This window comes from Sciurus vulgaris, assembly GCF_902686455.1.
Source record: "Sciurus vulgaris genome assembly, chromosome: 10".
NCBI lineage: Eukaryota > Metazoa > Chordata > Mammalia > Rodentia > Sciuridae > Sciurus > Sciurus vulgaris.
This window is the reverse complement of record NC_136470.1, coordinates 1,832,683-1,859,201: the sequence shown is the minus strand read 5'-3', so window position 1 is coordinate 1,859,201 and position 26,519 is coordinate 1,832,683. Positions and strand designations below refer to the sequence as shown.

Below are 26,519 nucleotides of genomic sequence, written 5' to 3'. Positions count from 1 at the left end.
CCCCTCTCCAGTGCCAGGCACTGGCTGTGGCGGGCACGCTCCACCACCTGCACCCGGGGGCTGGAAGTCTCACCTGCCTATCCCATGGCAAGGTGACCCAGGAGAAGGGGGCTGTGCTGTGTTGGAGGACGCTGGGCTGCATGCCTGCTGCTGCTCCTCAGAGGCCAGCGACGCCCCCGCGTGACCTCACCACATCTCCTGGGGGAGAACCACAGCGCAGTGGCGGCCCGTGGAGCAGTGACAGGGACACGCGGTAGGCCCTGCCCGGATTAAAGACAGCTGGGCTGAATGTGCCAAGACTCGCCCGCTGAGGAGAGCTGCCCGACACAGCCAGCTGGCATCTCGTAAGAGCTTAAGTCCAGTCTTGGAGATCAAAACACCAAAAGCCAGCCTGACAACACTCAGACTAAGGAGCGGACAGTGATGTGAGGTCCCAGGGAAAAGGGTCTCACGGCGAGCCTCACGTGGGGTACTGGGGCTATCCCCAGGCATCTGAGGGGCTGCTGGGAGCTGCTTCCTCAGCCCTCAGGAGACAAGAGGAGAGGGAGCTGCTGTCAGGGTGGCTGGGCCTGCAGGGACCAGGGAGACAAGACCTGGTCCCAGTCAGCCAGAGCCCAGGGTCCAGGAGAACCCAGTGGCACGGGGAGAGCAGTCCCAGCCGGCTGTTGGGTGGAGGCCGAAACACCTGAAGCCAGACTCAGCTCCCAGCCGGCTGCCACCATCCCGTCCCCGGCCCACAAGCCTCTCTAGGGACACCCAGGGTCTCCTGCAGACCAGGCCAGCAGGGCCCCAGGCTAAGGGGGTACATCCTGGAGCTCGGGAGCCTGGGGGCACAGCTTCCCAGGCGTCCCTCCCAGGTCCCTTTGGTCCTGGCTCATAGGTGCTGCTCCCTGCTCCCCACAGCTGCCGGCCCTCCACCCGGCGGCTCTGTGCTGCCCTCCCTTGGGAGCCAACCCCACCCCCGTGCTGCGGACATGAGTACCCTCTTCCTGCAGCACCGGGACGGAAGCCGGAGCCTCGCGTAGGCTGGGCGAGCGCTCCGCCATCAAGCTTACCCCAGCCCTTTCTATTTTATTTTGAGACAGGGTCTCTCTGAGTTGCCAGGCGGCCTGACACTCGAGATCCCCCTGCCCCCGCCTCCCAGGTGATGGGGCTCATGGGCATGGCTGCCGTGCCTGGCTACTTTATTCCTCCATTGTTGACACCAAGGCTTCGGGGTGGAGTTTGGGCGGCCCCCTCCCCAGGCGCCGCGGTAGGCCTGCAAGCGCCAGGGTGGCAAAGTGTGAGGCTCGCTCCACCGAGGTGAGAAGCCCTCACATGCCCCTCAGTACCCAGAGATCACTGATGTGGCACACAGGCCTGGGCTACTCGGGCAGGTGAGAAGGGAGGGCATTTGCCCACAGCCGGGGGACAGACCTGTCCAGGGAAGCCACACTGCTTCCTGGGATGGTGCACTTGGCTTACCTGGAAGCCAAGCTTACCTGGAAGAGCACACGCGTGCACACAGGCATGCCCTGAGCCCCCTGCTACGTCCATTCTGGAAACCACACAGAGACCACCCTGGAGGCATGGCCAGGGCTGATGCCTGTCAAGTGGTGGCCTATCAGCCGCAGGAACCTGGCGTTTGATGGGAGGCCTCGCACCGTGGAGGTCCTCCGGGGAGGGCAGAGGGGCCTGCAGAGCTGCCTTCTCTGGGCTCTGAGAGAGTCAGTGCTGGGATGTGAGACCTCCGTGGCTGGCAGGGGACCTGGGCCTCCACTGAGCAGTCCCCCGGAGGGCTCTGATGACCTCAGGTGCAGCTCATGTCTGCCACTGCACGTTTTCAGGGCTGGGTTGGGGAGGTGGGCAGGGTGGCCGAGCGGCAGGTCCAGGAGGCCTCTGCATCCAGACAGGTGGCCCTGTAGCGCACTATGTTTGGGCAAAATTCCACATGAGCCTTTTCAGGAGGATGATGGAGCTTTTGACAAAACAAGCAAGATCCGGTGTTCTTCCCACTGGAGACCCTGGAGGAAAGTGAAGTCCAGCAGGTCTCCCCGGGCTTCCAGCATAGACCACTTCCTGTCCGCACGCAGCAGGTGTGCACCACCTGCACGACTACACAGGAGCTCCTGGCAGGACGGCAGCCGGTGAGCCCTGGGGTCGGTCTCCTGCACACACCCTCCGCGGCTCCGGCGATCAGAGGCCGCCTTGGAAGGCAGAGGGTGGCTGCATCTTCCTTCCACTCCAACGTCCTTCCTTCGCTCTCAGAACCCCAGGGCCCCGCGAGGCCCGTGCCTGGTCCTGTTTGGGAGGAGCCTGTGCTGAAGCGCAGGGGCTGTGGGCTCTGGGCGCCCACGTGCCAGTACTGTTGCCCTGCTGTGAAGGACCGCGCTCTGACGGGCAGTGTCTGAGGGTCTCCCCAGGCAGCCTCCTGTGCCCCTCCTGGCCAGGTGGATCCTGTCCTCGCCGACAGCACACAGAGGCAGGTGGCTCATGGTCCCTTTTGTCACCAAGCCTGTCCAAGTCCATTCTCAAGCTGCGTCGGATGTCCACCCAGTGGCATTTCATGAAAGCCCTGTCCCCATCCTGGGCAGTGAGTTCCTGTCAAACATGGTCTTGGAGGAAAGAGAAGAGAGGTACGTGAGCTCCGGCCCCTCCTTTGCCTCCACACAGTGCTGGGGACAGAACCCAGGGCCTCTCACTAGATGGGCAGGCCCTCTGCCAACAAGCCACACCCAGCCTTCCTCCTCATTCTGAAGACAGAGACCGACCTCCTCAGGACTCGGGAAGACAAAGGGCCTGGAAACTGAAGAGGGCTGCCTTCAGGAGGCAGCTAATTCCCCAAGGGGCCCTACTGTTCTAGCAAGTTCTGCTCCAAAATGACCTGGAGTTGGCTGGCACTGTCTGCAGGGGGCAGGGGCTGCAAAACCAGCCATCACACAGCTCACCTGGGAAACAGGTTCCTGGGCCCCACCAAACCAGGTGAGGAGACATGCAGCCACCCCCGCAGGCAGAGCCCTTTGCCCAGGGTCCCGGCCTGCGGTGGTAGCCAGCAACATCTTGCTCTTCCAAAACTGGGAGGGTGATCCTCATCAACTGCTGCTCCTGAGACCACGAGCACACAACCCCAGAGGCCACGGAGCTGCTTGGCAGGCCACTATCCCAGCTCAGGGAGGGCCCGGGTCACTGACTGGGCTCTGCCTGTGTGCACATTGGAAGCTTCCATCATGTGACATCAGGAAGAGCACACGAGGGCAGGACCTGGTGCCAGGGGAGCCAACAGGAAATGCTGGGTGCACCTTGGGATCTCCCCGTGTCTCCAAAACCGCCAGGTGCCAAGGCAAACAACTGAGGTTCCGCGCCCGCCTCACGTTCTCCTCTCTGGGGACAACTCACCTGTGGGCTCCTCCTCTGGCCACACGACCTTCGCACCTGTGGGTTGAGTCAGAGAGGTCCAGGTAGCATGGAGGGAGGGGCAGTTGCTCTGAAGACCCCAGTGGTCCTGAACTCAGAGCAGCCCCACCCTTCTGCCTAGACATCTCCCCAGGTCCTGCCCTGGACAGGGAGTGGATTCCCAGGTAAGGGGTTCCCAGGCCCCCCTGCTTTTGAGGGAAGATGCTCTTTCAGGAGCAAGGGTGTGTCCTGGGCTTGGGGGGCCCTGCTGCAGCCTGGCTGGACCAGCAGCGGGATCATGGGCCGTGGAAAGTGCTTCTGGGGTGGCCACGTGCGAGGAACACCTGGGAGCAGGGAGACCTCCATCCAGGGCGTGCTAGCTACAGGGGCTCTTCCACGTGGCCGATACCCGGCTCCACCTAACCCCTGTCCTTCCTCTGCCCTCCTGGGTATCCAGGCAGGGCGTCTGCATGGCTACGGGGTCCAGCACCGTAGCCCACAGCTTTTGCCGCTCCAGCTCACTCTCAGGATCTGTCCTCATGCTGCACAGGACCAAGATGGCCAGCCTTGCCAGTGACCTGGGCGGCTGCAGTTGGCCTCCTCAGAAATCAACCCCATCCCAATCTCTAAACTTGGAATCCCTCACTGGGTGTGACGCTGGGCGCGGCCCTGGGCGTGTGGGCGTCCCAGGCTGCCCTTCTGACGTGGCCCTAACAGGAACACGGCACCCGAGAGATGGCCGGGCTTCTGCTCCCCACCTGGGAGGGCCCTGACGCTTCCCCCAGGCAATGCTTTCACACGAAGCCAACAGCTCAGCGCTACAGAGGTCGATGGCCGGACCTCACACGCACCTGTGTAGCTGCGACGGAGAAACCGGGTCCTGCACAGCCAGCCTACAGCCACAGCCGTCACCAGCAGGACGGCAAGGGTGCTGAAGACGGCCACCCTTCTCTCCTTGTGGGGATGCGCTGGGTTGTCCGTCACGGCAACTGCAGGCCCAGTGAAGGTTTCTGTGGAGAGGAAACAAGCCGGGCCTTCAGTCCCGGAGGGGAAGGTCTTTCTCGGCCCTGAGAGGAGGGCCTGCAGGTACGCGCTCGGCGCGGACGCCACCGTGGTCCCGGCATCAGGCCGCAGCCCGGACGCTGCTCTCGCAGACCTGGCGCCCTGGCAGCCCGGCCCTGACTCCAGCGCCTGGAGGTTTCTCAAGTGCAGGTGAAATTCACGTCCACCCTTCCGAGTGGACAGTTCAGTGCCGTTCAGCGCTTCACAGCGACGGCCTTCCCAGGAAACCCCTACCCACTGGCCGTCACTCCCGCTTCCCCAGGTCACACTCCTGGTCACCTCCACTCTTGTGACTGTGCACCACCCGTTCTGGCCCTTTCTGTGAATGGATGACTTCATGTGTGGCCTCTGGCGACTGACTTTGGCTTTGGCCACTTAGGCATGATGTCCTCAGGGTCCACCACACTGTAGCCTGTGTCAGCACCTCATCCTTTTCACAGCTAAATAATACTCCCTCGTGCGGATGGCTATGCAGCATCTGGCCCCCCATCTGTGATGTACGCTTCAGGTCCCTGTGGCTCTTGTGAACCGTGCTCAGTGTTCACAGGCACTTGCCTGAGCCCCCACCCTGGGTGGACGTGAAATTGAATAACTGGCCACACTGCAACCCTGCATCTTGCTCCTGGGAGCCTGCCAGCCCTCTCGGGGAAGGGTGCTGTTCCGCCTTCCCTCGGCAGCGTGAAGCCTGGCCCTCCCGTCGTGGCCCTGCAGGGAGTGGTTCTCTGGGTAAGTCAGCAACACCAGCCTAGGGGGGCTGGTTACAGATGCAGTGTGTCTCTAACACCCAGGGACAATGCCCTCAACATAGATCAACCCTGAACGCGACTCAGCGTCATCTAGTAGCTTCTTAATGCTGTCTTAGTGGGGTGCAGTGGCACATGCCTATAATCCCAGGGACTAGGGAGGCTGAGGCAGGAGGATGGCAAGTTCAAAGCCAGCCTCAGCAACTTAGTGAGTCCTTCAGCGACTCAGTGAGACCCTGTGTCTAAATAAAATACAAAGAAGGGCTCAGGATGTGGCTCAGTGGTAAAGCACCCCTGGGTTCAATCCCCAGAACTGGAAGAAAAAAAAAAAAAAACTCTCAAAAAACCAAAAACCAAAACATTGTCCTGATGCCAGGGTCAGGGGTGGGGCTGCAGGTAACCCCACTGTGCGTCTAGAATTGAGCCTGCAAGAACCTTGGGCTCTACCTTCCAGGGCTGCCTGGCTGCCCCGCAGGGAGAACGCTGGCAGGCGGCAGCTGCCGAGGCGTTGGTGCTGCCCTCATCCTGGTCCAGGAGGCCCAGACCAAGCGCACAAGTCCTGGGGCTGCAGCCTGATTCCAGGAGGGAGGAGGAAGGAGGGCTTTCAGCCTGCGGGGAACCGGTGGCCAGGGCCCCGGCAGCCAGGGCCCCGGCGCAGGCCTCTCTGGGCCTCTCTGAGCGGCTTGGATCACCATGGTCCTGGGTGGACGCCTGCATTTCCACTTTGCCCTGGATCCTGCAGGTTACCTCGCAGGTCCTGTGGGAGGCACCCTTCTCTGCGGCTGGCGGGGCCCCAGACTCTAGCCTGCAGCCTCTCCACCCCACCCTCTGCCCCTCACCTGACTGGGAGAGCCTGCACCCAGAGCACAGGAGGACCCAGCCAGCAGCCAGGCCCAGCTGGATTCCCTGGTGGGGCTCATTCTTCTCAGGGGCCTCAGGGGCAGAGGGCGTGGGCTGCAAAGGTGTGGCTCCACCCTGGTCAGCTGCTGTCCAGCTCACCTGTTCAGCAGGTGAAGGTGAACCTGGGGGTGTCTGGGGAAGCGCCCTCTGCTCCCGAACGGTGGGACTTCTCCGTGGCAACGCCTCCCCTCCCTCCTTCCTTTCCGCCACCTTTCCCATGCCGCTGCAGAGTCGCCCCGTAGGGACCCTCTCCAAGTCCTGCAACCCCGGCTCCTGGGCCTCACCCGTCCGGCTGCTGCCCGTGAGGTTCTGGTGCAGAAGCACATTCTCTATGCAGCAGCCGATGTTCACACTGGACGCCCAAGGGATCCTCAGGACGCTGACCACATCGTACAAGCCTCGCTGGTTCAGGGAGACGGTGTCGTTATGCAGAGCCTTGTCCAGCTGGCTGTTGTCCGTCTTATTGATCCAGTACACACTGGGCCTCGGGTAGCCATCCGTGGACACACAGGTGAAGGTGAGCTCCTGGTCTGCAGAGGGACCGCTGGGCGTGCTGATGATGGGCATGCTGTAGTTGGCTGCAGGGCAGGGGAGCATGTGGTGAGCGAGGCCGGACCTGCAGCTCGACATGGAGGGTGCAGGTCTGGGGGCCGGAATGGGGAAGGCAGCCCACCTGGAGGATGGGTCAGATCAGGGCTGTGGTCCAGGCTGCCAGCACAGGCACCCCCTCAGGACATCTAACTGGGGAGCCACTGAGCCTAGTGGGCAGCAACCTGCACCCAGGGCCAGCTCAGACCCTCACTGGATGTAGTATCTCTCATGAGTGACCCTGCTGTGTCCCTGCTGAAGTGTGCCCTGGCCTTGGTCCTCTGTTAGAATTCCCTTACATTCTGCCGGGCGCGGTAGCACATGCCTGTAATCCTAGTCACTTGGGAGGCTGAGACAGGAGGGTTATGAGTTCAAAGCCAGACTCAGCAACATAGTGATGTCCCAAGTAACTCAATGAAACTGTGTCCAAATAAAAAAAATATTTAACCCCCCCCCCCAAAAAGTCCTTCAAGTCATTTAGTGTTTTGTAGCACTGTCTCCTAAATCATTTTGAAGAATCGAGTTCGAGCTGAAGAGTTCAAGGCAGTTCAAGGCAAGGTTGGGGGTTCTCTGAAGCCAGGTGGTCTCAGGTTGGGGACCTGTCCTACAAGCTGACCAAGTTTTTACCTGCTTGCCTCACAGGTGAAGAGAAACCCAGTCACCAAGACAGGATTTCCCTGCTGAAGGGAACAGGTGGGCGGGTGCCTTCTCCAGGACTCGAGGCTGGAGATGAGTGCTCTGTGCTTCGCAGACTTACCCGCCACGTGCAGCATCACCACGGCTTCCAGAATCCTTCCTAACTCTGAGGACTTCCTGAACACCAGGCAGTTGAACTTCTGCTCATCCTGGGGGGTGACATTGTACAGGTGCAGGGAGAAGTCTCCCCGCTTCATGCTGTCCAGCGACAGGTGGGCCCTGTTCTTGTAGTGGCTGTCCTCGCGGCCTGTGGAGCTGTTCTCGGGGAGGTAGTAGGTCACCACCGTGTTCGACTCGCTGACTTGCCAGTAGACATACAGTTCGTTTAAATCAAAACTGTTTATTCCCGGGTAGACGCAGCTGAGTTTGACGTCACTGCCCACCATGGCTTTGACTTCCTTTTCTTGAATATCTACAAGAATTCAAGGGTGAGCTTGATTTTTCCGAGAGTGATTCCCAGCCTGTGAAGTCACCCAGACTTCTGGGTTATAAGGCTTGGACATGGATCCTGACACTTTTAAGCAGAAAAGGAATGTGTTGATAAGATGTGCACAGGAGGGCTGGCGCTGTGGCAGCTCAGGGGTTCCGTGGGGCACCCTCGGCTCTGCTGTCCATGGCCAGTAGACTGGCTTTGATGGTGCAGAGCAGGCATGTAAAGGCCACCACTGGAAGACGCCAGCGAGGGCGCCTGGGCTGCTCTGCTCTATTTTAGCTACTTCTTGGGAGTCTAGACCAATCAACGCAAAATGTGAAGGTCTTTAAAATTTGGGCATGTAAAAGAAAACATTTCTCACCATTTTCTCATGTGCTCATGAGAAAAATTCATGTAATGTGCACAGGGGGTCCTGCCATTTGTACAACCACTTAACTGCCTGCAGGAAGAGTAGTGTGTCCTCTGGCTTAGGCTGGATGGTTTGGGGGGCCCCGGGTCTCCGCCGTGGGGTCACATCCTTGCTCCTGGCTCTTCCTAAATCTCAGTGGGGCTGACTGGGACAAAGAGACCAGGAGGGGCAGGAAGCCCCTGGCTCAGAGGAACTGCTTTCTACCTACCCTGAGCATGAAATTAAAGAACTACAGAGTTTGGAAAAGCAGTGCCCTGTAGGCCCTTCTGTCCTGCACGCTGAGGGAGGCATGCAGGACCAGCTTTCTCAAAAGACCCCTGGGAAGCAGGCAGGCGGTGGACAGGACACTCCTAAGGCCCTGCCCCAGGCACTCACAGCTGGCAGTGAGAGGTTTGGAAGCTCGCCTCCCGGCTGGATAAAGCACCCTGTGTGAAGCACGGACTCACCAGCTTGCAGGCCACTGAGCAGCAGCAAGAGCAGGCCAGGACTGGAGAAGAAACAACCGAGAAGTCAGGTGAGTTAGCTTCTGCCCCAGGGAGCAGGCGAGCGGGCGTTCCCGCCCGCAGGGGGCCCTGGCTCCATCAGAAATGTGGCTTCCCTCGGGGCACTCGGGGAAGCGGGGGGCCACACCTCCCTGCCCTGCGCATCGCGTCTCCGGGCTGCCGGCCCGGATCCCCCCTCAACAATGATGACAGTGACGAAAGTGTGTGGGCGCCCCAGCCAAGGTCAAGGCTTCTGCCTCCGCCGGCCCGCCTTGCTGGGGAGGGGAGCCCGGCGCAGAGCTGCCACCCCAGCCCCCACCCGCCCCTGCGCGGCCCGCAGCGCCCGCCTCCCCAGTTTGGATCTGCTAACGGGAAGGGGGATCCCAGGTGTGCGGGGAGAGACCGTGTCGCTAACGGTGGGCACCCGCGGGCCTCTGCGGTGTCGCCGCGTGTCCGATCTTCCTCCTGGGAGATCAGCGGGGTAGCGCAGAAGGGCGGTGCGCGGAGCCGGCGCTGCGGGGTGCGCCCTCCGCCCGCCGCTGCAGCCCCCGTCTTCCCCTTCCCCCGCGGGGCCCGCCCAGCGCGCCCACGCCGCCCGCGCCGCCCCTGCCGCTCACACCCGCCCGCAGGTAACCCGCGCGCTTCCCGCCCGGCCTGCAGGTGAGCCCGCGAGCCCCGTCGGAGCCGCCCGGAGCTGGGGACCCGCCGCGCCGCTGCCTTCGGGGCGCCGTCGGCCCCACTTCGGGTGGGGTCACCGCGCCCTGCCCGCGCTCCCTTCCCCGCAGCTCCGGGCGCGGCCGCAGGTGGGCTCACCTCAGCCGCATGGTGGGCGCCGAGTCCTCGGGCCGCGGAGACCAGGCGGGACCTCGGGCCGCGGAGACCTGGGGCCGCAGGGACTCGCTCCAACTGCGTTCCCACGGCGCGTCGGAGGCTCTGGGCGCCCAGCGCGCGGCCGCTGGGTGCAGCCCTGGTCCCGCCTCCGGCCCGGCCTCCCGCGACCGTGACCGCCCCCGGGAGGAGGCGGGGCGCGGCGGAGCGGAAGGTCGCGCTCTGGCTCCGGAGAGTTAAGCTCCAGACCAGTGTGCCCGTCCGCCCAGTGCCAGGCAGGGCCAGGTCCTCCTGCCGGCGGGGACACTGGCCTGGGCTGTCGGTGCCGGAGGGCAGAGAGGCCAGAGGAGGGACTGTTGGGCCATGGGACCCAGATTGATCCCCATCCCTGACCCAGTGTTCCCCCTCTGCCTTCCCTGAGGATGTCATGGACTCCAAGTCCCAGGCTAGGACTAGGCCAGGTCTGAACCAGGTGCCAAAAGTAGGTATCTCCAGGTGGGCAGTAGGTGAACTGCACCCAGTGACTGTTTCCGAATGAAGAGGAAGAGGGAGGGAAGGCAGGCCTGGACCTGACACCCCTATACACCCAGCTTTGCTCCCTGGCCTTTGTGGCATCTGAGGGCCTCCTGGACAGCATATTTGCATATAAAATGCTCTGAGAAGCCCACTTCTTGGAAACTGGTTCAGCTTTGCTCCTCCGAAGCCTGTGGGACTTTGCACTCCCATGTGTGGCCAGTGTTCTCTGGCACCTGGTCTGGGAAAGAATATGCTGAGTCTTAGGCTTTGGTCCAAGGGCCACTTGCTCCTCCGCCCCCAGCACACAGTACTGGGCCCTCCTCTCTGCTGACTCGGGCCTCCCTCCTCCTTCCTGAGGCTGGGTACAGAGGCACTGCCAGGCTGAGGAGGTGGGAGCCCTGTCCCCTCCCCGCTGAGCCTGCCCCTGGAAGTCTGCAGGTGTGGAGGTCCTGTCCCCTGGGAGCAGCCGAGGGCTGTAGCCTCTCTCTTCTGTTTTGCCCCACCCCCAGGCCTCCTGCCAGGCTGAAGGTGAAGCTGGGGCAGACTTCGAGAAGACGGAAAGCTAGCTGGGAGCCGTCCCTGGGCCACGGTGTGAGGGGGAAGTCCCTGACCCCAATCCCCTTGCAGATTCATTCATTCAACAAAGATTTGATGAGCACCTGGCCCTGACTAGGTCCCCAGAGCACGAATGGAAAAGGCCCTGGTCCCTGCCAGCTGGAAGCTACCGTTCCCGCGCGGCTGTGGACAACCAGGTGAAGAGGGCCAAAAGGGAAGGCCAGGTGGTGAGGGAGCTCCCGAGGAGACGGGCAGGGACAGAGACGTGGTCCCCATGCCCTCGGGCTTGGGGTGTAGTGGGAATTCAGAGGCACTCCTTCAGGAGGGGCTGCCTTCCCCTGTGCCGGGAAGGGCAGGGACCAGAGGACCCCTGCCCATGTTCGAGGGTACGGTGAAGGGGTCTGTACTTGGGGTGGCGCTGGGGAGCAGAAGTGTCCTAGAGGAAAAGTGAATTTTGTGCTGGATAGCAGAGTGCCAGCATAGACCAAACCATGTGCCTTGGGATGGGTCCAGTTCCAGGAGCCAGAAAAGGATGTCCAATGTGGGCCAGAACACACGTGGCCAGGGCCTTTTCAGGGGCTCACCCAGCATGGAGAGAGGACATGATGTTGGTGGCCTCAGTCCCCTCCCCACCACGGCTTGGATCCAGCTAGCAGAAGAGGGAGTTCGGGGAGAACCAGCCCAGCATCACTGGCCAGGTGAGCAGAGTGGTCTGACTGGGCCAGAGTCTGCTGCTGCTACCCTCCCCTCGGTCAGGTGAGTCCCCGAGGCACCCTTGTGGCAAGGTGATCAGGTAATACATGTGTGCAGAGTTGTGTGACCGTCCTAAATCGATGCACACCTTATAGGTACAAGCTTCCAACACAGGACTATGAGATGAATGGAGAAAGAGGAAGCGCTTTGGGAGGCTTCCTTCTGTGGAGGGGGCTGTCCTTGGCCAGGACTGCAGGTGGGCAAGCTAGCTGGTGTTGGGGTGGGAGACACAGACCCAGGCCATCAGGACTGGAACCAGAGTCACGTTCCCCAGCAAGGTGTGGGCTCGTCTGGATGCCCCCACCTGCCCCCATGGCCCAGCTGCACCCGGCCACTTCCCTGCTGCGTCCAGGGAGCAGCACGTCCCGGGCCCAGAGCCCCACTGACGAGGGGCCCGGCAGCAACCTAGCTGCAGGTCCTCCTTCACACGGGAAGCACAGTACCCGGCAGTCGGCGTGCCCGCGTGCCTCCAACCTCCCAGAGGACGCTGGGAACCCAATTCCTGGCCGAGGAAGGTGATCTTTTCTCTAGGGGGTCTGTTCACTTCCTGAGGCTGCTGTGACTAATCACCACAGACTTGGAGGCTTACAAACAACAGGGAGATCTTTTTCTCACAGTCCTGGAGGCCAGAAGTCTGAAGTCATCACTTCATCTGGAAGCTCAAGGGAGAAGCCGTCCTAGCCTCCAGCTCCTGGGGTGCCCCTCAGCCGAGCTGCAGCTCTGGAGTCTCTGCCTCTCTGGTCACATGGCTGTCCCCTCTGCATGTGGTCAGTAAGCCTGCCTCTGCCTCGCTCTCTGTGATTGCACATGGGGCCCACCCGGGTAACCCAGGAAGCATGCGCTCTCACTTTAATCTGGGGTCCTTCTCTGCCATGTGGGGTAACACCTACAGTTCCAGGGAGTAGATCGTGGTCATCTTTTGGGGGGTCGTTATTCAGCCGACCACAGGGGATCATGAATGGGGCCTTTGAGAAGGATTAAAATACCTAGGAGAACCCCAGGTGGGGACAGCTCTGCGCGCATGTTTGAGTGAGGAGATGCGGAGCGCGCCCCGAGGCCCTGAGCCCGGCCCATCTGCAGCAGATGGGGAGCAGGCACTGCTTCCCTCTCTGCAGTGCCATCAGTTGCCTTGGTGAAAGCAGCCTGGCTGCCACCAGCCCTGTGCAGGGTTGCCATGCCCCAACTGGGCAGCCATGGTCACAGGCTCATGCCCACTGCTTCAGCCAGTTCTGGGGGTCAACGCGGGCTGCAGAGCCCAGGCCACCAGGAGGGGTCTGTTTGCACCTGGCTGAGCAATTCTCTCCTTCTCGTGCTGTGTCTTTGTGGCCGTCTAGCCTGGTTCCATCACAGCCCTGCTGAATCAGCCCTGGACGTGATGCCTGTGTTGTCTGCGTTCAGGACTGTCCTGGATGGAAGACGTGCCCTGCCACATTGATCCAAGGGGTGACCTCATTGTACTTCAAGGTATTGGGGGACTGTTATTCAGTTGACCACAGGGGATCATGAATGGGGCCTTTGTGAAGGATTAAAATCCCCAGGTGGGGGCAGTTCCACGTGCATGTTTGAGAGCATTTCTAAGGATCTTCATCAGGTTCAATTTGAACTCCCTTTCTTCCACAGAGCATTGTACAGACCACTAAAAGTGTCCCCAAGTCCCAATTGTGGTGTCCAGGACAGTTTGAGTCTGTTTGGTTGCTGAGTCTAGACGTGGGGATGGGATGGTTCTGGCTAACTGGGAAAAAGTCCCGTGAGATTCATCATGTGAGAGGCTGGATCCAGTCAATGCCTTCTGGTGGGTTTAAATCCTCTGGACTGGGCACTGCCTAGGCCCTGGGGACCCTGCTTCAGCAAGCAATGCCATCTGGGTTAGGAGACAAAAAGGTCACATAATTTGCAGGCGGATCTGGCCTGGGCCAGAGCACCCTTGGCTCAGCTGGCTCTTGCTTTGCCGAGTGGGACTGCTGTATACTTTGAAGCGGTCTGGGGTGCTTTGGGCAGCCTGGTAGGGTGAGTGGTTTCAACCAACAAGTAAACAGCAGTCACATCTACAGGTGTGCATGGGGCAGGCACCTGGTGACTGTGGTGGAGTCTGCTGTCCCTCGTCCTGCAGAACAAAGGCTTTGCTTATACACAAAACACCAAAATACGGCCAGTGGTCCTCCTGTAACAGATGTATTTGAACTTCTCAGTGGGAACACAGATGTCCTCTCAGGTAGCACAGCGTGCTCATCACATCAGGACCTGGTCCACACGCAGGGCCTCACCCCTCTCCCTGAACACAGCCGTTGGGACCAGGAGACCCTGAGACTTGGAACCAAGCAGGAGGTGGGTCTGTAGCATCAAGAGACACCCAAAGCCAAGCAAGCAAGTGAAAGAGTAACTTAGGGGGGAAAGACAGTAAGAGGAAAGTTCTAGGAAAAGTCTTTTTTTCATGGTACGATGACTCATTTATAAAGAGGAAGTGCGTTCTGAGAAAAATACTTGAAATATTCTCGTAGGGGAAGAAAGCAGTTCTTCACCAGTGCAGCTGGGCCCTGGGTGGGCAGCCTCCCTTGCTGCCTGTCTTGAGCCAGTAGCAGCTCCTCTTCAGAAGCCAGGGTCGAGTGCCTGCTGCCAGGGAGAGGGGCACGAGTTACCAACCAGCACCTGCCCCCTGGGCTGGGCAGGGGAGCTGCCGGGGCTCTGCTGTCACCAGGATCCACGCCCTTGGGGACTGCCAGCTTCTGTGAGGAGCTGGTCCTGTGAGAAGCAGGTGGGCAGGTGGTGACAGGTCAGCATCAGGCCTGGGGTCCAGCTGGCAGATCTCTTACTGCGAAGAGGGAGGGGAGACCAGGAGCCGCCAGGAGCAGATACTGGCCTTGCTGGGCAGTGGGCCCGCATGGAGGAAAGGGCAGGACTCAGGGACAAAGGTCTGTCAGACCCGGGGTGTCCCCAAGTGTCCCAGGGATCCTGACAGCAAAGACCCACTGGCACTCAGGTCATCTTGTGAGGCCCGGGGCAACTGTGTGGAAGCATGCAAGGCCTGTCCCGGGAAGCAGAGGACAGTGGGAGGAACGGGCCAGTCTGCACCTGGTGGCCCGTGGCCCAGGCCCCACGGCAGCTAGGAGCATTTTTTGGTCTGCTGTGGGGCTGGTGGAGGGGCACTGCACCCTCCCTGGGGCGGCTTGGGACAGTGCCATGGTACAGCTGCCAGAGGTCTTAGCCAGACGACTCCCCCTTCCCACCTCGCCCCGAGCCTGGAGGGGAAATGGCCTCCAGCCCCTCAGGAGCACTCTGACCCCAGGAACAGGGCTCAGAAAGGGGCCAGGCTGGGCCCGGGAGGAAGGGAGCCGTGTGTGCACAGCCAAAGCCTGGCAGGCACCCAGGCAGCTGGGAAGGGGGCACCTGCCTCTTGCAGCAGGTTGTGGGCCGGGGTCAGGCTGTGCCTGCCGCACGTAATTTGTTTTGTTGTAGGGCTGGCTTTTCGTTTGGGGTTGTTCTGTTTGTTGCGTAGTGGGAGGGATTGTGCCCAGGGCCTCATGCATCCTGGGTAAGTGCTATACCCCTGAGCTGCGTCCCCAGGCCTTTTTGTTTTTGAGACAGGGTCTTGCTAAGTTGCCCAGGCTGACCTGGATCTTGCAATCCTCCTGTCTCAGCCTGACTTCCGAGTCACTGGGGCTGTAGGCGTGGGCCACTGTGCCCCGGCCACACGTGACTTCTGAGGCGTTATTCCTGGTTCACTGCTGAACCGATGGGCCTGGGGGCTAAAGAGCTGCCAGGTGGAGCGGCGGGCAAGGAGTGGACCCTGGCTTCTCCCGCAGGCCATCCCTTCCCCTGCTGCTCCACTGGACCCACAAAGTCACATGTCCACCACCAGGGATTGACTTGCTTGGTCACCACCAGGTAGCAATGTGGTGTGGGGTGGATGGCATGCAGGAGGGGCCGTAGCCTTCAGACTCATAAAGAGAAATTAGTTTGGAAAAGTGCCTCACATCACCTCGGCACAAAGCCCGGAAGGTCCCGGGAGCGTTGGGGTGGGGAGGGACCATGAGCACCACACCTTGGCAGGAGTGGCCCCGGGACTGTGCAGGGACTGGGAGCCAGGAGAATGCTGGGGCCTGTGAGCAAGTGGGAAGAAGTTTCCAGAAGCTCGCTCCTGGGCGGGAGGAGACATGACTTAGCAATCTCAGACAGTACGGTCCCATTGGCTCAGTACGAGTACATGTGCAGGAGCCTGTGTGCATGTGTAAATGTCCAGGCTGGTTCAGCACAAGCATGTGCCTACAAGCCTGTGTGAGTGTGCGAGAGTCCACAGTGGCTCAGCACGAGCGCATGCCTGAGCCCGAGTATGCAGGTGTCCAGGCTGACTCAGCACGAGTGTGTGCCTGTGAGCTTGGGTGAGTGTGCTAGTGTCCAGGCTGGTCCAACAGGAACACTTGCCTACGGACTTATGTGAGCGTGCAAGTGTGCTGTGTGTGTCCGAGCGTGCGGGAGGGCCCTTGGGGTCGTGTGGGTGTGGGGTTTCAGAAGGCGGGGCCCCGGGGGCACAGTCCTGAGGGTGAGGTGAGCCTCTGCCAGGCACCTGCTTTGCCCTCAGAGCCAGGGCACCCCATGCAGTCCCGAGGCAGGACCCTGGGCAGTGCTGGGGTACAGTGGAGACCACCCTGCAGAGGGCACCCAGGGGCTCAGGCTCGTCAGGGATGCAGGTGGCCCCAAGGCTGACTAAACTCAGCCCGACAGCCCCAGGGCTGCTCAGGCTTGGCTGTGCTGGAAAACCCTGCTGTCTCCAACCCCACGTCCTCACAGCCCAGTGCCGGCTGTGTCCCTGCAGCCTTGAAGCCTCGTCTGCCCAGGAAGTACCTCTTCACAGCGGGGACGTTGGTCCACACTCGCACAGCATTCTGCAGGACTCTCCCATGGACGTCCTGGAGGGTCACAGGCTCCATCTGAGGAGGGAAAGGCCACCAGTCACCTCCTCCCCACAGACCCAGTGGTCAGCAGGCCTAGGCTGACCACATCTGCCAAGCGGCCTCCCTACACGTCACACCTTTGTTCTTAGAAACCGCCTTATGGGAAGAACAGCGGGTTTGTTGGGTTAGACTGCTTAGCCAGCAGATGTTTATCCCACAAGTCACTGGCCCGCAGCTCCCCAGGGATTAGGACGCTTTGCTGGCCAACAAGCACTGCCCAAGGAGTGCCACCCTCCTGATCTTGGCAGCAGGTACGTGGGCTGCCTCTAAGGCCAGTCATGGTCTCTCCAGAAACCCCAGAGAGGAGGAGGGAGTAGGAGGCAGTGGCCTATCTTAGCCCATAGGCCGGGGGAGCGGAGGGAGGGAGAAGCTGAGGCAGGAGGCCCTGCGGGTGACCTGGCTCCACGCCCCCTGATCCTGACAGCTTCCCCCAGAGTCGGGGGGTGCACCAGCTGCCCAGAGCCAGCTTGGGCGCTGCTGCGCTCAGCAGGATGAGGTGCCACAGCAGGATGGGGTCACAGAAAACCCACGAGTCTCCCTTTGTGCTACTTCTGAGTTGGGACCAATTAATTGTGAACTACCGAGCTCACAAGGGGAGCCAGTACTTTTGCTGTCCTCTGTCTGTCCTAGCGGGTGCCAGGCTCAGCAACTGCCATGTTTCAGTTGGGCCCACAATTACTGATGGCAGGAATAGATTTTTTGGTAAAACAGTGCAATTTACCAATCTGATCCTGACGCTCGTATGTGACATTGTGTAGGTATTTTTTTAATGTCCAGATTTCCTAATAAGGAGAAGGAACCCTAAAGAAGCAAGTAAGCAAGAGGGTCCTTTGCTTCCCCCTGTAGAAATAACCTAGAACTTTAAGTGGATCATAGCGTAGGAAAACAACCCCCAACACTGACCCCAGAGATAGGAAATCTTCACAGACACACAAGATCTCCTAGCAGCTGCAGCAGCTGCGTCACAGAATTCCATCTCCCTCTCGAGTATTTTATGGGGCAAGTTGGACACAGAAACCACAGCCTGCCGTGAGCCAGGGCACAGGGAACTGCCACACCCCTTCCCGCTGTGGGCACAGCATCCTAAACAAACCCATCCCACATGACCCCTGCCAGGCAGGTTCTCCCCACAGCGCACACACAGCTCACCCCTGGACGTCCATGCTACGCTCCGTCCTCTCGATAGACCTAGAGGGGAAGATCCCCATCTAACCTCACAGACACTCAAACAACGTGTCATAACACCCAAGATCACCGTGATAAAGACGCTTAAACCAACAAGAACCTGCAGAAACGGCCCTCGGCGTACTGCACTGAGGTGGCGATGCACCTCAGCCAGGGCCGCTGCTCCGTGAAGAGCAGGAAGGAGACAGCGTGTCCCCATCACTGCCGGGGTCCCTGAGACCGGCAGCTCTGCCAGAGAAGAGAAAAATTGCAGGTATAAAATCAGGAGAAAAACTCACTATTTGTCACTGGACTGATCACATGCACAGCAAGTCTCCCCGAATCAAGCAGAACGCTCAGCCCATGAAGCAACCCAGCCAGCCAGGCAGGAGGAGCCGTCAGGGCAGAGTCGCCAGCTCCACATGCACAGACCAGCCCGCTGGAGGGTCAGAGGGAGGTGGTTGCGAGAGGCAGCCGGGGAGCACCAGGGACTGGAGGGATCACTCCCACACCCCGCCCACTGCGTGGGCCACTCCACGAGGGCGGCGGGTAGCATCTGTGACAGCCACATTCACCCTTCGACCAAGAAGCTGCCTTCTGGGGTTGGCCATGGATGGCGCCTCCCCAAGAGCCCAAGGCAGGAGGCGCCCAGTCATCCAGCAGTAGGAAGCTGGCAAGCACGTCCACGTCCCCAGGGAAAACGTGCAGCACGGGACGGCCAGACAGAGGAGCGCTGGGGGAGGGGGTCCCCCAAGGTCACCGTGAAGCCGGGGAGCCAGGTGCCTGGCAGCAGGGAGCTGGAGAGGGTGGAGGGGTCGGGGGCTTTTACCATCACGGTAGAACGTGAACAAGGGAGGCACCAGCAGGAGGGACACCAGGCTGGCCAGGCTGACCCCTGAGGAGGGGTCCCCAGGAGGGTCCAGGTGTTAAAACTCCCACTAAAGTGACACCTTCAGTTTGAGTTTGTGCTTCGGCGCATCCTCCTGCTCCAGTCACAAGCCCGCCCTGAAGCCAGCCGAAGCCGCTGGACAGCAGCCCAACACTGGGCTCCCCTGGCTGCTCCCCACGCTGGCCTCGCCCCCCACGCCCCCCTCTGGACCTGTGGGCATGATGAGCCTCCTGCAGAGCCTCACGCCCTCGCTGCAGCTCACCCGCCACAGCCCTTCCCCAGAACCCTGCCACGCAGGGCCTGGACAGGCTCAGCCATGGGGCCCGAGGGGCTGCTCTGGACAGAAAAGCAGGGCTGTGGGTGCCCCAAGGGGGAGCGTGAGCGTGCCCTGCCTGTGGCGCGCGACGGGCACGTGTGTGAGGTAGAGGCGTGTGACTCTCGGCTGTGCAGGGTGCGGTACCGCGTGTGCCATGCGTGTGTGCAGGCACTCTGAGGTGTGCCCGCTGGGCAGGCAGGGCAGGAGGCGCAGCCCCCAGGGGCATGTCCTGAGAGGCAGCGGCAGCCTGAGGTGGAGTCGAGCTGGTCTGCCCCTGTGCATGGCACCCTCGCGGAAGGCCCAGGTCTGGGGTGCTGGGTGCCCCATAGCAGGTGTATGCTGAGCCGTCCCCGGGGCCCCCGTCTCCCTCGGAAGGCCTGGCACGTACCTCTAGGAAGCGGGACGCGATGGCCTGGTCGTCCTTGGTCAGCAGCAGGTTGTCCACAAACATCCAGAAGAAGGGCTTCGGGCTGCCCAGCCTGGGCCGTGCGTACTGCAGGAGGCGGTGAAACTGGAACAGGTACCAGCCTGCAGGGGCCAGGTGGCGGCACGTAAGGGCCTGGGCCCGCAAGGCCAGGTTCAGCAAGGGCAGAAGCCCTGCCCAGGCAGACATGGCGGAGGGCCAGACCTCGGGGCGGCCATGCCATTGACCCTGCCCGCTGCCTAACACTGCAGAGGCCGTGAGCCCGCATGACACGGAGTACCTGCAGGCCACCTGGCGGGGCTGGCAGGGGCCCGAGAGAGGGGCGTGAGGAAGCCTGGGGGCAATGGGTATCTCTCTCGTCATGGCAATGCTCACAAGTGACCCCATCTGTAACACCGTGTAACCTGTCATACGTCACTGACGGCTCAACGCCTTCTAAATGCAGTCTGCAGTTTCTGCCCTGCCTGAGGGGCTGGAGTGGGTGGGAGAGAGGAGAGGTGGCAGGGCTGGGGACAAGATGCCCTGGGGAGCGGGGCGGACCTCAGTCCTCTGGTCAAAGCACGTCTTACCAGGAGAACGGTCACAGGAGTGGCCCAGGGCGGGCGTCGAGCCATACACAAGGTCGAAGGGGCCCCATTCCTCCACCTACAAGACACACGAGGGCTGTCACTGAGTGCCCAGTGCTCGGCCCTGGTGGTGAGTCAGCCCTGGGGCCCAGGTGCCTGTCCGATGGGACGCGATGACCCCTCCCAGAATCCCTGGGGGCAAAGAAGCCCACCAGAGCTGAGCCATCAGCAGCCACCACTGCCCTCTGCCCTCAGGGGTGTGCCTGGCCCTGGGCCATCTGAGAACACCCCTCCCCGTGGCAGCTTGGCTGCTCGACCCACAGGCACCCCTCCAGGGGTTTGTGCGCCGCCTGGGAAACGGCCAGCAGCTGGGAGCAGGCGGTGAGCGTGGAACAGTCCCTCAGGGACATAAACAAGCCCCACACGACCCCAACAACCAGGCGGTCACTCTGTGCCTGGACGGGAAGAAGACAAAGCAGCCAGCCACAGTCCCGCCCCAACAGGGACCAGACAAGGAGCTCTTCAGCACCCCAGTCGAGGAGCCTCTCGGGACAGAGAGGGCCACTGCCTCATCAGCAACGGCCCAGCCGCGGGTCATTTTCTTCCAAGTTCAAGAGATTCCCGAATGCTGGACCCCATTTTCTGGCAGCCCAATCTGGAATGGACTCCGGAGCTGGGGTACAGCTTGGCAGTGGAGCATCAGCCTGGCAGGAGACAGGGCTAATTCAATCCCAGCACCCAGCCCCAGACAACACAGACGCGCGCAGCTCTCCGCATTGGGGAGACCTGCACTGAGCCCACCTCCTGGCTCCACCTGGCCCTAGGCCTGGGGCCCCAGCTGGTGGCGGGGTGTGAACTGAGGAGGGGCTGGGAGGCAGGAGAGGCTGGGTCAGTTGGAGCAGGAGGCTGTGCCCTCTCTTACCGACTACCCTGTGGGACGGAATGGAGGGGGGGGCCGTCTCCGGGGAGCAGCCACCAGGGCAGAAGTGGGCTTCCCCCAGGAGAGAAGCAGTGCTGGGAAGGCCTTCAAACGACCGGCAGCTTTGGGTCCTGGGCTCCGCACGCATCTTTATTTTAGAGGGTGGAGTGGGGTTCAGGGCCCCCTCGCTGGGCAGTGCCTCATCACAGTGGTAGAAAAGGCCACTGGATTTCAAGATGTCTGCGTGACTGCCCAGCTCTATGTGGAGGTCAGTGCAGGTCCACAGAGGGTCGTCCACCTCTCCAGCAGGGACCAAGCAGCCAGTGAACAGCACTCGCCAGGCCCAGGGCCCTCGCTGGCCTGGAAGCCCCAGGGTCCTCCTGACCCCGCCTTACCCCACACAACCTGCCTGGCCTTGCTGTCCCGGCCTCCTTCCCTGTGCCTCCCTTGCCTGGGAACACAGGGCCTACTCACATCTCTGCGCACAGTGTCGGTGACATCCTCCAGGTGCTTCAGCCTTCCTGCCTCGGAGCCGGTCTCCAGAAACCCCAGACTGGTTAGCTCTGGAGTGGGACAGACAAGAAGGGCAGAGGAGCTGCAGGAGCTGAGCGCCCACCCAGGATGTTCCTGTCAGCACGAACAACCTCGTTTCCATCGACGGCCTGGGAGAGGAGCAGCACTTCTGCCTCTGAGCGCTGAAAGCGAGAAAGCCCACCGAGCACCGAGGTCAAAGGCCAAGCAGCTTGTTGCTGAACAGGCACTTCTGGGCTGGGCTGTCACTTGCTGGCTTAGGAAGCCGCTGGACAGTGGTGTCCATCACTCGGCCAGCCAGTAACCCTGGGAGCAGGCCCGGCGCCTGTAGCCCCACCTGCAGCGAGAGCCTGGCCAAGCCAAGCCGTTGCCAGTCTGCCTGGGTCCATGTCCCCCAGGTGGGGTGCCAGGATCAAGCTGCTGCAGGGGCCCTCCTGGCACCCTGTGATGCTCTCGGCCTAGGGGCCACCCCACGAATCCTCCAGAGGCTGGGGTGTCTCTGGGGCTCTCCTGCACCAGCCAGGTGGGACTTCAAGGCCACCAGCAGGGGTGTCAGCAGAGCCACAGCCAGAGGGGCAGATGGGCAGGGGAGGTTTAGGTGCAGGAGGAGACCACGGGGGTGGGGGAGCCGCGAGGCTGTGTGCAAACGGCCCTCTGGGCGGGCAGGCTGGCTGCCTGCCACTGGCCGCTGGGCCACTGGTCCCTCACAGCACTGTGCATCTCAGGCTGCCCAGGGCCTCTGTCCCCACACCCTCCCTCCCTGTCCTGCCTCTGCCTCCTCCCGCCCCTCCCCCCGTGGGGCCTCCCATCTGGGTTCCAGACTGCTGCCCTCCGTGGAGACCTTTCCTTCCTCTGCTGGGGGCATGCAGGGATGCTCAGCTAGCCAGGCCAGCCCTCTTCTCCACCCTCTTCCCCACTTCCTGCACGTTGCTGCACGCACCTTTCCCGATGTCCCCGAAAAGGGACAGCACACGCATTGGCTCTCTTTTCCACGCTGGCACGGTTTTATATATCTCATGGGGACTCTCCTATTAAACAAGGACAACCTTCAGCTGCTTGGTCAGAGCCTGAGCTGCAGCCTGAGCCAGTGCTGGAACCGCAGCACTTCCCTCTGTGGGGAGAGGCCCCAGGCCCACTCTGGCCAAGGCCGCTGCCCTGCTCTGACCGATGTTGGCCCCCCAACGAAGACCTCCACAGCTGCAGGCCGTGGTCCCCCCATCCACAGGGAAGGCAGGCATGAGGGCGCCCCCTGGTGTCAGAGGAGGGTGCTGCAATCCCAGCAGACGATTCCGTAACTCCTAGGTTCCAAAACCTGGGAGAGTCTCAGCACAGCAGAGGGCCCCCCCAGAATGCCCTCGGAGGGCCGGGAATGTCTGAGTGCCGAGGTGAGGGGTTCCTCAGGCCTAGAACCTGCTGCCTGTGATCTGTGGGGCCAGGAACTGGCACCCTGAGCCCAGACACAGTGGAGCCATGCTGGGCACACAGGATGCACAAGTCTCTAAACTCCATGTGGGGTGTGTGATGTGCACATTGCCTGCCCTCCCTTTCCAGGACGCTGGTCAGAGAGGGACAGGGACAGTGGGGGCACCTGGTCAAGGGCAAATGCAGGACTATCAGGGACAGGATGGGCCTGAGACCAGCTGTGTGTCCCACGTGGTGGGACGGGCGTTCAAAACAGGTGGAAAGCAAACAGGTGTGGTAGTCTGGGCTGCCCTTGGAGAAAGAGGAGAGGCAGGGGCCAGGGCAGCCTTGGAGCACAGGGGTCTCTATAATAGCGAGATGCAAGTGTTCTGTCCTTCGAGGTACCTGACAGAGGGTTCCAGAAGACACCTGCTCGCAACTATGAGCAGGGGGGTGCCTGCGCCCATGTGAGGAGGAGCCTGGACCGTCGTGTGCCATCGGCGTGCACGCGTGTAGGTGCAGCACGGGGCAGCTGGCGTCTGCAGAACCTGGGCTCAGTGGGACAGCTTTGACACCCTCACAGAGAGAGCCCCAAGGCCAGAGGCCCCTGAGAGGAGGACCCCACAGGGGTGGCAAGGCCACCCCAAGTCAGTGCCCATGGCACCCCAGCCCACCACAAGCAGGAGCAGGTGGGCAGGGAGAGGGCTCCAGCCTTAGGCTGCTCCCAAGAGCACCGACCCACAGCTACACCGCCGCCTGCTCCTTGTCTGCTTTGATCAGATTGCGCCTCACCGGGCAAGCAGAGGCCGATGTCAACCTGGAGAGCTCGGCCTGGCAGCTGTGCTGTGCACCCCTGCTCTGCGGCTCCTTGCAAGGCTTCACCCCTTCCCTGGGAGCTTCTGGGGACCACGGTAATAAACTGGGACAAACTGCCGCTCGAGGCAGCAGAAACACAGCTCAGCAGCCAGGTGCCAGCAGGGCAGGCTCCCTCTGGAGGCTGGAGGGAGGGACTCCGTAGCCCCCCCCACAACCCTTGCTTCTGGGGGCTGCAGTGGCCCCGGGCACACCTTGGCTCATGGACATGGGGCACCTGCCTCTCTATCTGTCCTCACAGAGCCTCTTCCTGTCTCTGCCTCTCCAGAATCTCCCTCTCCTTTTAAAGACACCAGTCTTTGCATTGGGTGCCACAAGGATCTCGTCCTCAGATCCTCAACCGGATGTCATCTGCAGAGACCCTATTTCTGAATAAGGCTGCATTCACAGGCACCTGGTTTAGGACCTCTGGGGACACAACACTTCCATGAGCTCATGCTCTGCCTGCTTGGCTGCAGGAAGTCCTGCTCTGGGCTGGTTGCCCTGGCTGGACCAGGAGGCCCCCTGTTGGCCCAGAGCTGGCAGCCACCTGTTGGGCTGGGAAACCTGCAGAGGGCCTGCTAGTCGGCTCCCCTGAGCTCCCCTCCTTCCTGAGACAAACCGCTCATCCCTGCTTGTGAGAAACAAAGTCACCGTGCTATTTGAAGAAATAGCCATGTGATGGCACAAAGGGCATGTGTTCAAAAGCCTTGGCTGTGTCCCTACTGGAAGCAGTGGGCACCAAGCTGCCAGCAGGCAGGGGAAGGCAGGGCAGCCCGCCGTGGCCTGCTCCTTACCGCCTCGTGGTCATGGAAGGCCTTCAGCCGACCTCGCCACTTCCTCCTCCTCTGCAGCAGCCCACTCCGGGAGAAGGGCAGGCACAGGAAGCACACCCAGCTGCTCATGGCATGCACTCTGCCCGAGGTCCCAGGGCCCACCAGGGTGTCCACACACTCAAGACAGTAGCACCTTCAGAAAAACAGAAAGCCACAGGGCTGCTGGGACCTCGAGGGTCTCCCTCCACTCATCTGAGAAAACAAACAGCCCGGTCTGTCTGCACTTCCTGGGGGAGGCAAGGCCACAGGCCGGAAGGGGACCCTGTCCCTCTTGGCGACTCAGAGTGTTAAAGGAAGGTGAGGGTTACGAACAATGATAATTATCTTTTTTAAAAATATTTTTTAGATGTTGATAGATCTTCGTTTTATTCATTTATTATGTGGTGCTGGGACTCGAACCCAGTGCCTCTCACATGCTGGGCACTGCTACCACTGAGCCACGACCCGCCCTGACAGTGATCTTATGAAGGCCCTAAGCTGCTGTCCTCCCCAAACTCCACAGCCCACACAGAACCCTGGGGAAACCAGGAGCAGGAGCAGCCTCCTGGGGGCACAACTCAGGTCTGGCTGGGAAGAGGAGGCCCACCCAGACCAATGGCAGGGAACAGTGGGTGGAGCCCAGGTCGGCCAGGACAGGGGTCAGCAAGCCCCTCACACATCCCTGGTGCTGACCTGCAGCCCCACACTGATCCCCTCTGCCATTGCCAGTGAAGGAGCAGCTAGGTTTCAGCTAGGACCCTGCAAAGACCACCTGAGACATAGCCTCCTGACCCGCTCCCACGTGCCGGGCTCCCGACAAAGGAAGCCTCAGGCAGAGGGTGGGAGGAGACTGTCTGTCGATCTGGGAGCCTCGCGCAGGAGCCGTGAGGGATGGGTGCTCCTGGTGCTCGTGACCCTGCCCTGGCCTCCACCTGGCACCACCCGGTCCACCACCCTGGCCTCCCCCTGACACCACCCTTGCCACCACCCTGTCCACCACCCTGGCACCACCCTGGTCACCCCCCTGGCACCACCCAGTCCACCACCCTGGCACCACCCTGACCACCACCCTGGCCTCCCCCTGGCACCACCCAGTCCACCACCCTGGCACCACCCTGGCACCACCCCGGCCACGCCCCGGCACCCCCTGGCACCACCGGGCGGCTCACCGCGTGCAGTCGGGGTTCTCGCAGATGAGCAGCGTTTCTCCTGAGCAGCAGATGGAGCAGGAGGACTGGTACCCGTCCTCGTCATACTGGAAGAGGGCCTCCAGGAACCTGTCCTGGGCCAGGCAAAGGCGGCTGTGGGTGTCCCCTCCTCCGAGGCAGTGGGGCCCCTGCTGGCCCCCGCTTACCTTGCACAGGGCACAGATTCCCCCCTCAAAGAGTGGGTGCTGCGTGTGCACCTGGAAGCTCCCACAGCAGAGGCAGATGTCTACGGGGAAACAGAGCGAGGAGCTTAGCCCTCTGCAGACGGAAAGAAGGTCAGCCAAAGAGCTGTGCGGCCCGGACACGGACCCCCAAACGCTGAGAGAAACGAAAGCTCCAAAGGCCAAGAGGCCAAGTTCTTGGATCAGAAGCCCTAACGTTACTGCAGAGGCAGGACGAGTGAGCCCCTCTCAAAATCCTAGCTGGCCGTGCTGCAGGAGCTGACCAGCCCATCCTGAAGTGTCTGGAACTGCAGGGAGTCCAGAACAGGCCAGTCCACAGGGCAAGAAGGCAGACCAGAGGTGCTGGGGCCACAGAGGGGGCAGGGAGGGGGATTCGGACGCCTATCAACCGGGGCAAGTTTGCGTTGGGGATGATGAAGGTGCTCTGGACTCAGAAGGGGAGGCCACAGGACTCTACTCTGAACACACTCAGGGTCCACTGCCCTCTACAGGGCTGCAGGGGCCTGGGGGTGGAGGGGACACACAGCACCAGCGGAGCCCCCAGCCTGCGTCCTCCCTGCGGCCCGGCGGGCGGTGAGCTCACCTTCTATGTTCCGCTGGTTTACAGCGACTTCGTATGCGATGAGATCTGGAAAGAAGGCGAGAAGGGGCCCCTGCTTCCTCCCATTCCTTACGGGAACAGCGCCACAAAGGAAGGCCACAATGTGTCCTCCGAAGTCACAGGGGCCTGGGCACCACACCGCCCGCCCCTGCCTTAGGGTGGTCGAGCCTGCCCAGCTGGGTGGAGACACAGGCAAATCTCTAGACGGTGCAGGCCTGGGGTCCGCACCCTAAGTGATGGGTCCAGTGGGCGGATGAGCCCTCACCTCTGCCCAGCGGGGCTGAAGAGCGGGGCGACCGCTCGTTGGAGCCCACCAGGATCACGTCCATGCTGTGCTCAGCCTCCAGGTCCAGGACTGGGGCCAC

General features: G+C 61.5%; 2 protein-coding genes across 8 annotated transcripts; both read right to left on the bottom strand.

Moving 5' to 3' along the window:
• Positions 1 to 1,786: 1,786 nt before the first annotated feature.
• On the bottom strand, positions 1,787 to 9,646 carry ICOSLG (inducible T cell costimulator ligand). 2 transcript variants are annotated; one of them, XR_013766493.1, is made up of 7 exons: positions 9,499 to 9,646; positions 8,650 to 8,690; positions 7,423 to 7,773; positions 6,362 to 6,655; positions 4,224 to 4,382; positions 3,279 to 3,411; positions 1,787 to 2,594 (listed from the first exon to the last, which is right to left on the bottom strand). XR_013766493.1 is itself a non-coding variant. In XM_079155706.1 (7 exons), exons 1-7 carry the CDS (start codon positions 9,507 to 9,509, stop codon positions 2,584 to 2,586), a joined length of 903 nt encoding a protein of 300 aa, XP_079011832.1. In that variant the 5' UTR covers positions 9,510 to 9,646; the 3' UTR covers positions 1,787 to 2,583. The 2 variants fall into 2 exon arrangements, 1 of the variants encoding a protein (XP_079011832.1); XM_079155706.1 differs by having other exon boundaries at positions 3,376 to 3,411.
• A 3,842-nt stretch (positions 9,647 to 13,488) lies between these two features.
• Positions 13,489 to 25,570, bottom strand: DNMT3L (DNA methyltransferase 3 like). 6 transcript variants are annotated; one of them, XM_079100998.1, is made up of 9 exons: positions 25,518 to 25,570; positions 25,333 to 25,440; positions 24,146 to 24,317; positions 22,036 to 22,123; positions 21,039 to 21,127; positions 19,649 to 19,724; positions 19,044 to 19,183; positions 16,177 to 16,262; positions 13,489 to 14,076 (listed from the first exon to the last, which is right to left on the bottom strand). In XM_079100998.1, exons 3-9 carry the CDS (start codon positions 24,251 to 24,253, stop codon positions 13,782 to 13,784), a joined length of 882 nt encoding a protein of 293 aa, XP_078957124.1. In that variant the 5' UTR covers positions 24,254 to 24,317; positions 25,333 to 25,440; positions 25,518 to 25,570; the 3' UTR covers positions 13,489 to 13,781. The 6 variants fall into 6 exon arrangements, with proteins under 6 accessions (XP_078957124.1, XP_078957126.1, XP_078957128.1 ...); XM_079101000.1 differs by having other exon boundaries at positions 13,489 to 13,947; XM_079101003.1 differs by having other exon boundaries at positions 13,888 to 14,146.
• Positions 25,571 to 26,519: the final 949 nt, after the last annotated feature.